The sequence below is a fragment of the Crocuta crocuta genome, unplaced genomic scaffold (genome assembly GCF_008692635.1).
Source record: "Crocuta crocuta isolate KB4526 unplaced genomic scaffold, BGI_CrCroc_1.0 scaffold318, whole genome shotgun sequence".
In the NCBI taxonomy this organism is placed as follows: domain Eukaryota; kingdom Metazoa; phylum Chordata; class Mammalia; order Carnivora; family Hyaenidae; genus Crocuta; species Crocuta crocuta.
In genome coordinates, this window is record NW_027531425.1 from 5,010,801 (window position 1) to 5,023,742 (window position 12,942).

General features: G+C 38.0%; 1 protein-coding gene and 1 long non-coding RNA gene across 8 annotated transcripts in view; one reads left to right on the forward strand and one right to left on the reverse strand.

Annotated features, from left to right (window-relative positions):
• Positions 1-12,942, forward strand: part of LOC144238185 (uncharacterized) — a 34,895-nt gene that overhangs the window by 15,795 nt on the left and 6,158 nt on the right. The window contains exons 3-4 of the long non-coding RNA XR_013337038.1: positions 10,185-10,267; positions 12,247-12,343. This is a non-coding gene — a long non-coding RNA (uncharacterized LOC144238185). The remainder of the gene's footprint in view (positions 1-10,184; positions 10,268-12,246; positions 12,344-12,942) is intronic.
• CAMSAP2 (calmodulin regulated spectrin associated protein family member 2) overlaps positions 1-12,942 on the reverse strand; it is a 114,213-nt gene that overhangs the window by 7,288 nt on the left and 93,983 nt on the right. For 5 of the 7 annotated variants that reach the window (XM_077771932.1, XM_077771934.1, XM_077771931.1 and 2 more), the window contains 7 exons: positions 12,259-12,352; positions 10,230-10,323; positions 6,305-6,384; positions 6,012-6,081; positions 3,426-5,628; positions 958-1,094; positions 386-606 (listed from right to left, as the gene is read on the reverse strand). In XM_077771932.1, coding sequence (XP_077628058.1) covers positions 386-606; positions 958-1,094; positions 3,426-5,628; positions 6,012-6,081; positions 6,305-6,384; positions 10,230-10,323; positions 12,259-12,352 — 2,899 coding nt within the window. The remainder of the gene's footprint in view (positions 1-385; positions 607-957; positions 1,095-3,425; positions 5,629-6,011; positions 6,082-6,304; positions 6,385-10,229; positions 10,324-12,258; positions 12,353-12,942) is intronic. The other 2 variants (XM_077771933.1, XM_077771935.1) reach the window with 2 other exon arrangements.

The window sequence follows — 12,942 nt, forward strand, 5'->3', positions numbered from 1 at the left end:
TGAACTTTGTTTATATAATCCTTATTATACCAATGTGTTGTTTCTCCATATTTCCATGCACACAGTGTTTATCTTTAAATGTACAAGTATGGAAAGGCTAGCTAATAATTCAGAGAGATTACATCTGAGGGCAGAGTCCCCTACTAGGTTAGTACTTAATTGCATATTTCGGCATTCACATTTGTTCTATTGAATATATGCATGCACACATAACACATCAAGTCATTAAAAACTACATTTGCTCATTTTGGTTTTCCAAAGAAGAGCATGCATCATCTCAAATGGTGCATCCAATTTAGCATACCAAAGCACAGTTGAGTTAGTATGACAGAGCAGGCTGGTGTTTTTTTTTTATGAACAGACTCTTCATGGTAAGCTGTGTTACCTGGAGGACCTTTTATTGGTGTTTTAGGAGATTCAATATGGTCTCTGTGGATAGATTTGGGACGCTGTTTTTTTTGTTTTGCTATTTGAGGACGGGGTTTAATTACTGTATCCATGTCTTCCATTAGCTTCAGTTGTTTTCGCCTCATGTATTCTTGTCTGATAAATTCCCTGCGCGCTCTCTCATCTTCCTTCTTCTGGCGCTCTTCCTCAGTTTTACGCCTAAGAAACCAAATGGTTAAATTTCTTACTCTGCATACTAAAGAAACCAGACATTGGAGAGTATGTGGTGTGAGAAAGGAGAATTGTTATATTTCAGCACCTATGGAAAAAATGGTTTGGTTAAAATATACTTGAGATAATTTAGATCATTAAAATATGCATAAACATACCATTAGTAAGTGCTTTAAAAAATATGTTGATATGTAAAAACCCATGAAGTTATTTTAAATTAAGGTTTCTGGAGAACTTTACTGCCTTAAACTTAGGATAAAATTATATAAGCAACCAATACTTTATGAACATAAAGTAGCTTCTAAAAAGCACCAGAAATAAGCATCAGTTGTCTGTTACCTCGTCTCTTCTTTCTTATGCTCCATTTCCGCTTCCAGCTGTTGCTTCCGAAGCTGAGTCTCCTTCTCCCTCCGTAGTCGCTTCTCCAACAAAGCTGCCCGTTTCATTGCCATATCATTTTCTGCTTTTTGATCATCCTAAGTAGGAATTTCATTGAAAAACGTGAAATGCTGTAGGCACCTGTATTCTCATTTTCGTGGTCACATTTATAACTGAAAATATGAACTATCTATCATCCTTATTCCAACCCCACCATATATGAACACATTCTAGAAATTAATTAATTACATGTTTTCCACACCTATGAAGTTCACAAAGAACAACCATAAAAAGGAAATAAAGACAGGATTTTTTGAACCCTAATAAGTTTCCCCTCGGTTTTTTAAAACTGCATTAAAATTGGGGCGCCTGGCTGGCTCAGTCGGAAGGGCATGTGACTCTTGATCTCAGGGTAGTGAGTCTGAGCAGTCCCACATTTAAAATCTTTAAGAAAATAGTATTAAAATTTTATTTAAAATACATGCTCGATAAAGAAAACTCAAGTACCAAAAAATTAACTATACAGTTCTATCATATAAATGATGGGATAGAAATGAAGGTACAGATGTGCTGCCCATTTGACACTAAGGCATTTTCTCCCCTTTGTGTTCCTTTCTCTGCAAGGAACAGGGATAGCAAGGGTCTCTAAAATTAGTAAACTCTATCTATTCAATTAAAAAGTAGTCATTTTACATGGTTAAGAGACAAAATATGACTTACATTCAAATTTCTGAACATTAAAAGGGTAATCACCCTGAGATCAACTTTAAAATAAGTTATAAATTTCTAATATTAAATAACCAAAAGTACAACTAACAATTGTAATCATTTCAATATTCTAGCATTCTTATTCCAGTAGGAATGCCATTTCAATTTAAAATGCTTTTTTAAAAATTTTCTTTTAATGTTTATTTTTTTGAAAAAATTTTTAATGTTTATTATTATTGAGACAGAGAGAAACACAATATGAGTGGGGAAGGGAAAGAGAGAGAGGGAGACACAGGATCTGAAGCAGGCTCCAGGGTCTGAGCTGTCAGCATAGAGCCCCACATAGGGGTTGAACCCATGGACCAGGAGATCATGACCTGAGCTGAAGTCAGACGCTTAACTGACTGAGCCACCCAGGCAGCCCTCATTTTAAAATCTTAATTATAAACCAATGCTATTGGGTATTGTCTTTTTTTCTCTGTATTCCACACTGTGGAGCTATATAGGACCAGAGATGATCAGAAATACATTATTAGTCCTATAGTTAAACAACCATAAGGATCACATTCACGTGTTTCTGATTAAAAAATACATATTCTTTCCTATAGGTAATTTGGAAAATACAGGATAACATAAAGATGAAGAAAATGGATGATAATTAGAAAAATGTTAAAACATTTCTAGACTTTTCTTATTTTTCCAATACCTATGATAAATTTTAATATCTTCACCATCAAGAGATGATATCATTCAATATTTGTGTTAGATGACCATAGTATGTTAAATCCAATATCAAGATTAAGATTAGGAGTCATATGCTTGAACTTTATCCAGTGCTTTTAAAGGAGCTATTTCAATGATAACTGTTCAAACTATGTATGTTGTTTTTAAGTGTTTCGCCTTGGGGTGTCGGGGTGGCTCAGTTGTTAAGCATCTGACTTCAGGTCAGGTCATGATCTCACAGTTCGTGAGTTTGAGTCCCACATCAGGTGAGCTCCAGCCCCCTCTCTGGGTGAACACAAGCCTCAGGTGAGCCCCACTTCTCTCTCTGCCCTTGCTCACTTGCACTCTCTCTCAAAAAAAAAAAANACAAAAACATTTTAAAAAAATTTAAAAAAAATCGTAGTTTATTTATTTTGAGAGAGAGTAAGTAGCAGGGTAGGGTCTAAGAGAGAATCCCAAGCAGGCTCTGCACTGTCAGCTCAGAGCCTGATATGGGACTCAAACCCATGTACCGTGAGAACATGACCTGAGCTGCAACCAAGAGTAGGATGCCCAACCGAGCCACCCAGGCGCCCCCATATAGATATACATATATATACATTTTTTAAAAAAGATTTTTAAGAAACAGAACATAAGGAAAGATTGTAAAAATTTGAAAACTGTAACGAAACAAAAAATATACTTACATACAATGCAAGGTTATGCACTTTTCACAAACTGGCAGTTGAAAAACTCTTTGAAGAAATCCAAATAGTTTAACGTTTTTTAAAAAGCTTTTGTGAAAGTGAGCGAGAGAGGCAGAGGAGCAAGACCAGCGTGTATCTAAACCTGTCTGGTGGCTGTGGTGAGAGGACGCCTGTTCACTGTGCTTTAATGTTACTAGGGTCCACCAAGGGGAGCCCCAAAGTTTATTTCAGGGTTAATGGCAGCAAAAGGGATGACAACAAAAGCTACATTCATCTCACGACTATGCCTAAAACTAGGAAGATTAGTATTACCTTAAAAAAGAATCCACAGCATACTTTCTGGTCATCATCAAATTGTTCCTTATCACTTTCTCCATCATACTTTTCAACAGATACATCAGCCTTTTCAGGAGGTTTCAGATCTGAGAGGGAAACTTCAATCAGATTAACATTTTTAGGAGCAGCAGGTGGGAAAACAGGTTTAGGAGGAGGCTCTGAGGGTTGGTTCAGCTGGTCCTCATTTGGCGTCAGGCGTACAGTCTCTGTGATAGGCTGCGACAGGACTTCAGAAACTGTGGACTCAAGAGGCTTGATCTTCTTTTCTTCCGGGTTATGTACATGTTCTCCCATGGTCCCTCTGGGTTCTAATTCCTCCTTTTTAACTTCTTCCTTAGGTTTAGATTCCTTTAACTGAGGTTCTCCATCATCCCCAAAACACACAAATGACCTAGTCTGAATAGGAACTTGACTTGGTGAAAACCTCCGTAACCGAGGGAGACTATCCACAGACCGAGGGGGTGTCAGTGTTCGATTCAAAGGTGTTATTTTTAATTCATTTGGCCTAGGAGTCCTTTGATTCTTAACAGAAAAAGATGTGCTCTTCCTGTTGGAAGACTGTGGAGATGGATGGGTAGGACGGGGGGAGTCTGACGAAAAGGGTGCAATGGTTGATGACAGGCCTGCCTGCCTGGAAGGTTTAAAATCTCGAATCTGTTTTTGTGGAGAGGGCTGAGGAGGTGAAATCACCCAGGACTGCTGCTCCCTCATTTGCATTAACATCTCCTGCTGAAGGGACAAGCGCTGCATTTCTTGTTGGAGAAAATGCAGAGAGGAATTTAACTTTTCAATGGACTTCGTATATTCTAAGATCTCTCCTTCATTTAAAGTTTCCTCCGAGGGGCCTGCCAGGTTCCACTGCTTCTCTGGATCAACGGGTGTGGTTGGAGACTTTAGCCATTTTGCTTGAGGATTCTCCATGCTTTCTTTTATATCTGCCAGAGACTTACTCCTCTGTCCATTAGCCTTTTGCAGATCCTTTTCTTTTGCTCGATCAGTATATACTTTCTCATCTTCTGCACCGGCTGCTTCCTCTCGAAGAGGGGAAATCCCTTCCCCTTTCTTTTTCACGACAGTAAGAAATGCCGTCCTTCCCATTTTCTGCCTCTGTTTAGTAAAAGCAGCCTCCATTTTCTTCTTCTGGGCTTCTATAGCACGTCTCTTTTCTTCAAGTTTCATCCTGAGATGCACCATTTCAGAGGCCAACAGCTGGGTAGTGTCCCGTCCTTGTGCAAGGCCTGTTTCTTCTGGAATTTGTCCCCAAGCAACCACGTGAGGGATGTTAAGTTCAGAGCCCTCTGGTGTAGTTTTCTGAGAACTGCTTCCGCTACTTTTTCCATCAGTATGATTCAGTTTCCTGAATTTCTGTTCAGCAAAGCTGGTCATTTTAACGCCAGAACTAGAAGAAGCACTGCTACCTGGCTGAGACTTGGTACTTACGGTACTCGGACAAGGACTCAGAGCTTCTCTGGGGTTGCAGGTTCGAATATCATAATCCTGAAGAAATTTAGATGCATCATCCATGTCAGAGTCTAAGCTTACAGTATAATCTCTCAAAGAAGAATCTTCGTCCATAGTTTCAGGGATGTCTTCTGAAGGAACATGAATTCCAGTGTCTACCTCAGTATTATCAGTTATGGGACTCAAGGCACCTTTTGTATCAGTTATGTTATCAGGACTAGACTGATTTAGCTTGATGTTTGAATTTAGGATACTCATTTCCTGGTTATGAAGAAAGAAGCCATTAGCAATCTGGTCTGGCTGAGATGTATGGGGAGATTTTTCAGTATCATGAATTATTTGTAATGCTTCTTCAATGCTTGGTGTCTCAATCGGATTGCCAAACTCATCTAGAAGTACTCTATTTTGTAAAGCTCCGTTTGGAAGCTTGTAATGAATATTCTCATTAGAATTAAGTTCATTTGTATTACGGGGCATGTAAGATCTGAGGTCACTGTGAGAGTCTATATTAAGTTCTTCTTCAATGCTTTCTGCTTCCTCTTCTCCATTTACTGGCTTGAAGGACAAATTTTTCCTAATATTTTTAGACAGACGATTATTGTTCAGAGTAAGTCCTTCATTACTAATAGAACGAGTGATTCCTCGATTTGGAGTGGATCTGGGTACAGTATTTTCTTTATCAAAAGAAATATCAAATGAAACTCCATGCACTGATGATCTAAAAAACATTTAAAAGAGAAAATCCTTATAAACACTCCCAGAAATGATTTGATTATCCTTTAATAATTACTTGAAATTATATTTCCTTTCTGTTCTCATATCTCATAATCCTACTGTCCTCAAAGTAAGCCCAGGGCTCCCAGGCTACCTTTAACAAATTGAGCTCCATTTGCTATACTGTCCTTTTCAGAGTTAGGTACTAATTAAAACTTTACTGCAACTTGGTTATCAACAAAATAGAATTAGCATTTCTTTCTCTTTTTTTTAATTACCAAAGTATAGTTGACAATGTTATATTAGTTGCAGGTACACAATATAGCAATTCAGTAAATTGCATTTATTGATAATGTGAATATACTAAAAATAATTCCTTTTGTTTACCTTTTCTCTTTGGGCCATGTCCCTATGAAACCATCAACGTAGGACATAGATGAAGACCTTCTAATTCCTCCTTCAAATGCAAAATAGAAAAAGTCATTGAAAGTATGTAAAAATTTTTAACTTATAGCAACTTAACAGATTTCAAATATCTGCAGATTAATAGCACTAAAAAGTATTAGTGAAATAGATATCGTTTTATTTAGAAAAGTACAGAGAAACAGATCAACCTATTAGNTATTTACATTTATTCTCAATCATTTCCCAGTTAACCGAGGCTTTTTCGAAACTATTACCTGAGGCTGAAGAATGAGCTTGGGGGTGTGAATGTCTAGAAGGCAAATGATGAGAGTGTGTAAATGCAGCTCCTTCCCCACTGCAATGTAAAATAAATTAAAAACATTTCAACATGTTTTAGTTCTTCTATATAAACTTTGCATAAAATGGCTGAAATTAGAAACATCATCTCTTACACTTCATCCTAAATAAAAAAATATTATTTAAATGAAAAATAGCTGTACATATATGTATCTGTATTTTATCTCTTTTAGTCAAAGAGCCTGAAATATTTTCATACACACCTCAGTGTCCTTGTGAGATAAGATATGGCATATTATTTTCAATTTACAAACAGAAAAACTGAGAAATGAAGTTAAATGAAAGTCATCAGTTTGAACTACTTTGGTCAAATTTAAATCTCTAGAAACTACATGTATAATAAACCCTTGTAAAAGATCCTGGCACCCTCCCTGCTCACAGACCTGCGTCTGTTCATTTCTAACAACACATCAAAACGAATACTGTGAGCTGCACCTTGAAGACTTCAATGCCTATAAAAATGTGAAGCTTTCCTGTTATTTCTTCTTATTTAATTCCACCCTATTTGAATTAACTCAGGGGATTAAGTAGTCTAGTTCTCAAATTAATAATGACATTTGGCTCCAATTTAGATTTTCTCCACGTTTCCAGTCTGTCATAGCCTATCATGTGGTCAAGTGAAGAAGTGAAGCATTCGCACCTCCAATCAGTTGAGAATAAATTGGGGAACAGGCTGTCTGTAGTGACTTCTGTAGATCCCTCAAATCCCATTATCTTTTGGCTATTGTAAACTGAGAAGATGCACTAGTCAACCAAAAAATTCAAAAGTAAACAACAGTGAATCAGTGAGCCCTTCTAAAGGCAACACCACCTGAAGAACTGGCATTCTCTCCAAGGCAGATGTTTCTCTGCTTCCCTGTGCCTCTTTCCCCTAAACTGCGTACCACATTTTCTCTTAGTTTTGTCTGTAATCATTTGTTAGGTCTATCAGGGAATATTCAACTGCTGCCTGTCATGTTTGTTTGTTACCCCTCCCTCTACAATCACTGCTCCAGTTTCTACTCTCCCTTACATCTATGATGGGAGGCTAATCCTGAATATATACAAGTTAGTAATTAAAATATATTCACTCTTCTCCAAATAATGGTCAAAGTGTCTTAAATTCCTATTACTTGTCTCACTTGCACATCTGGATGGAGAATTTTGATCTGGTGTAACTGCTGAGCAGGTTAGTAGTCAAGTGTGTGGAGTAGCTGCTACAAATGACTTCTGCTTTTCCAGTCTTCTTCTTTTGTTTTTATCCCCCTCATAACCTCATTATTTAGAGGCAGTCACATTTGTACATGTAACTGCATTATTCTCAGAAAGAGTAGAAACTTTCGACTCTCCTGAAAAGCTATTTATGTATTTATTTATTTAAGGGAGTTGAGCGAGCATGCAGGCAGGGGAGAGGGGCAGAGAGAAAGAGAGAATCTTAAGCAGGCTCCATGCTGAGCCTGGAGCCCAACACGGGAGCTTTATCCTATGACTCTGGGATCATGACTTGAGTTGAAATCAAGAGTTGGACGCTTAACACTACTAGGAATTTACCCAAGGGATATAGGAATGCTGATATATAGGAGCACATGTTCCCCAATGTTCATAGCAGCACTCTCAACAATAGCCAAAACATGGAAAGAGCCTAAGTGTCCATCAATGGACGAATGGATCAAGAAGATGTGGCTTATCTATACGATGGAATACTACATGGCAATGAGAAAGAATGAAATCTGGCCATGTGTAGCAACATGGATGGACCCTGAGGGTGTTATGCTGAGCGAAATAAGTCAGGCAGAGAAGGACAGATACCATATGTTTGCATGTATAGGAGGATTAGGAGGAACTTAACGGAGGACCGTTGGGGAGAAGAAGGAGGGAAACAGTGGGGGAGAGGGAGAGAGGCAATGAGACTCTTGAATGCTGAGAACAAACTGAGGACTGATGGATGGGGGGAGGGGGGATGGGCATGGAGGAGGGCACTTGTGGGGATGAGCACTGGGTGTTATATGGAAACCAACTTGACAATAAAAAAAAAAAGTTGGACGCTTAAACAACTGAGCCACCCAGGTGCCCCTCCTTCCTGAAAAATTCTACAACGGGACAACACCAGTGGACCACGTGGAGACTTAACGGAAACCAGAGGATTACTAGGATCCTAGACTGACAGCTACACAGTATGTCTTCAAGGAAAAGAATTTAGACTTCCGTCTGCAGGAAAAATGAGTAAGGGCAGCCACTCAGCTTATCTGAGAAACAGAAAAGAGAGGAGTCTTCCAGAGGGCCTTAAGACATCTTCCAGTGTCAGAAATGTGAAGAGTGTCCAACTCAGTTTCCTAGAAATAGTAATTATGGGGTAATCTAGCCTTGAAGTGGAAAGTTTCAGACCTTTTATTTACTTTTAATGTGTGGGGTTTTTTTGAGAGAGCGCAGGGGAGGGGCAGCAAGGGAGGTGGATTAGAGAAAGAGAATACCAAGCAGACTCGCATCAAAGCCTGACGTGGGGTTCAAACCCACGAACCATGAGATCATGACCTAAGCTGAAGTCGGATGCTCAACCAACTGAGCCCCCAGGTGCCCCATAGAGATTTTAAAGATTTAATAATACAAGAGTTATAACCTAGAATATCAGATGCCTTCTAAATTTTCAAAGAAAGGAAATGTCACTATGTAACCAACCCAGGAAAACACTGAGGAAATTAACACGTGGTAGAAAAAAAGTTTCCCACAGTGGGGGGGAAAATGTAGAGAAGCTCCTAGATCAGCAATATCCTAACTTAACCTCTTTGTGGAAAATCCCAGGCATAGATAGCTACAGAATAGAAAACTTAATGGAAGTGATAAGACAATTCATAGTAGTAAATCAGGGGGTAAGCAGGAAAAGGGTTGCTTAATTTGTAGGAAATACTTTGCAGACATTAGCCAGTCAGAGGTACGTAGCCCTACAAAGAGGAGGAGGGTATTCAGAGGGTTCGGTCTTCTGTTGAGGTTCCAGTTTCACATTTATTAGCACTCCCTTGAGGGAGTTTAAATGTGAGGAGTGGGTGACAGCTCAGTACAAGCTCATGTTTTTACATTAAGCCAAGAATTCATAAAGAAAGTACTTTCAGTGTCTTATTCATCATGTTTAAAATGTATTTTTAATGGATCTGCTTGAATTTCTAAAACACCATAAAATACATAGGTTTAAAACTTTAAAAAAAATCAGATAAATTAGGGAGTCCAAAGTCAATATAAATGTTACATTCTAATAAATACACATAAAAAGCTACTTATAGGATCTGCTGAAAAACATTTTTAAACATGTTTGGGTCAGAAGTCAGGATTATCCTGATAGTAAATGTTTACTTTGCTTTCAATTCAGTTCCTGATACTAAGAACCAAAGCATTACATATCAAGATTTAGTATTACAATAAACATTTTATTGTGATCTTTGATTAGCTATAGTAACCAGCAAACAAAATAGAGAAAATTAATATCAAAAGATTTTTAAAAAACATTAAAAAATTTTTAAATACAAATAGAATTTTAAAATTTTCCACTGAGGACTAAAAGTTGCCTAGATTTAAGCAGTTCTCAATTATAAACAAGTTCTATAGCAAAAGTTTGGTTTTGAGCTGGTTATTTGAACCTCAGAGTGTATTCTCCCACTTTTAAGTGTGCTTCTTAAAAGCCTATTTATGAGACACTCATTTCTGTGTAAATTTCAATTACATGTAAGTTAAAACAGGCTATAACACAGTAAATTAATTGAAACTTATTTAGTTCAAAGTGCAACTGAAATTTTAAAAACTAACAAAATGTTATTTTTATTTCATTAGCAGGTAGAATGGAAACAGTGAGGATGAAGTCATCCTGGAATCTACCTTGAAGTGAACTCAGAGCTACAGGAACCATCCATGAGGTTTGCTTTGGCAGCATTCAGGATGGGAACTGAAGGCATATCGTCTGCAGGTTCAGCTGCAATGAAAGATAACAGCCTCAAAATTATGTACTTAGCGTGTTTCCAACATTATTTCAAGAGTTAATCTCAATCTTCCTTTAGTTAAAATTTTCTTCTTAAATAATTTTCAAAGGTAAAATTTAAAACCCTTAAAGTGTTCTGGCTTAAAAAAATTCACTTGATTAAGGCCAAGTNCTGAATGTCTCATTTCACTAAAGCTTTCACAGAATCTCAGTTACATACAGTCATTTTTGTTCCTTTATGAAATAGCTGGTATTTTAGTGATCAATTAAGAGAGAATTTCACTGGTCAATATAAACCCATTGGTTGAGTTCCCAGTTTTGTAAATAACTCTGGGGAAGACTCTATTTACTTTTTGCCTTTGAAATGTAATAGTGGGCTTCACAGATAAAAATCCCAGAAAGCAGGGGGCCCTGCATGGGTGGCTCAGCTGGCTGAGCACCAACTTCGGCTCAGGTCATGATCTCACGTTTCATGAGTTCGAGCCCCGTGTCAGGCTCTGAGGCAACAGCTTAAATCCTGGAGCCTGCTTTGGATTCTCTGTCTCCCTGTGTCTCTTTGTCCCTTCCCTGCTTGTGCTCGCTGTCTTTCTCAAAAATAAAAGAAAACATTTAAAAAAAAATCACAGAAAGCAATGTCTGTGGAAATTCTATATTAATTATAAAAAGTTGTACAAATATTGGTTATGACATCTTGACTAAATTACTAAAGATACCTGACTTCACTTCATGGCCTTAGGGAAGGATCTCAGCTTATTTGTAGGTGTTCTTTGATACATGATGGCTCAATATTCAGAGTCCTTCTTAAGCAGCTTAGATACGGAACAGATGAAATACTCTTTTTATTGGGTATTTCACAGAGTTCTCCCTGAGATGGAAAGCTGGAACCAAGCTCATTCTACTCACTAGAGTTACATGCCTCTCCTTGGACTACATATTTTTTCCTCCTTCCTGATCTCTTTCTTTTAATTTTTTTGGAAGGGAGGAGATAGGGGAGAAAAAAAGGTAATGGTGAGAAAAATACCAAAATGTGGAGCCTAGGAAAGCTGCAAGGTAGCTGGGACACACAACAATCACATTTTGTGTCTGGCAGGACACCCACTGGAAGCAGAAAGAACTGGTCCCATAGTTATGCTGGAAGAAAATTCTTTGTTTTTTATTTATTTTTGAGACAAAACAGAGCACAAGCAGGGTAAGGGCAGGGAGAAAGAGGGAGACACAGACTGTAAAGCAGGCTCTAGGCTCTGAGCTGTTAGCAGAAAGCTTGACAGGGGGCTCAAACTCATGAACTGTGAGATCATGACCTGAGCTGAAGTCAGATATTCAACTGACTGAGCCAGCCAGGAGCCCCTGAAGGAAAATTCCTCAGTGGAACCAAACTTATAATTTAGGATCCTTTTTCCCCAACAGAAATAAACCTCTGGTCTCCTAATGGAAGCCAATAGAAAATTTGTTTGTTTTAGAAAAATGAAAGATTTTTTTTACTCTTTATTCCAGGTATCTTTATAGTAAACACCTTATTGCATATCAGTTTCCTTATTATGTGTAATCAATAGATCATGGTACTGTAATCACAAAACATACCAGGCTTTACATAATATATATATAATCCTTTTTAGGGTTTAATGGTAAATTCAAATTCTAGATTAAAGCCAAGCCATCATTTAAGTGGATTCTGGGTAACAATATTAAAAACTCAGAATCTAATGGGGAATAAAAGCTAGAGATGGGGATAAAGATGCAGCAAGAACAAAGGAGACAAACAGCTGAAGCTAAAAGTTCCACAACAGAAGGCTTCAGATCCAGAGCCGTTCTCTCCTGCATCCCATGTCTCATCCCCTGTTCTGCAACAGTAATGGGACTCCCTCAAACAGAATGACCAGGTGAAGTTACATAACTTTCCATTTTGTTTGCTCATAGAACACTCACTACCTCCTTGTGGACGAACAACACGAGGCTGAACGAACGATGGCTTCACAACTTCAAACCACCAGAAGAGTTCTGCCATGAACACCAAGTAATTACTCTGTATAAGAGAGTTAAGAAAATCAGAAGAAAAATTAGGCAAAACTTGACCAAGAAAGTAATGATAAATACAGTTTTCTTCTGTTTTATCTATTAAAACAGAGGTTTAAATCTCATTCATTCATTCATCACTGGAGTATATATCTACTGTAGGCTATTAAATCTGGCATAGAGAATTAGCACTTCTAGGTAATATTTATAACAGCTATTCAAAACCTCTTTGCTGCTTTTCTCTACATTTCCAGAATGGCAATCCAATTTATGTGTAGAACTTTAATATAGAAGACACTCTTCATCTAAAGTCAGTACAAAAAACTTAAACAGGGGCGCCTGGGTGGCTCAGTCGGTTGAGCGTCTGGCTTCAGCTCAGGTCATGATCTCACGGTTCGTGGGTTTGAGACCCGCGTTGGGCTCTGTGCTGACAGTTCGGAGCCTGGAGCCTGCTTCAGATTCTGTGTCTCCCTCTCTGCCTCTCCAAAATAAATAAATGTTAAAAAGATAAATAAACAGCCTTTGACACCAAAGAGTGGCTCTTTCCAGATCCGTAGGTATTTCTCCAAAACTTAATCTGGTATCTATGTGCTTGATGAT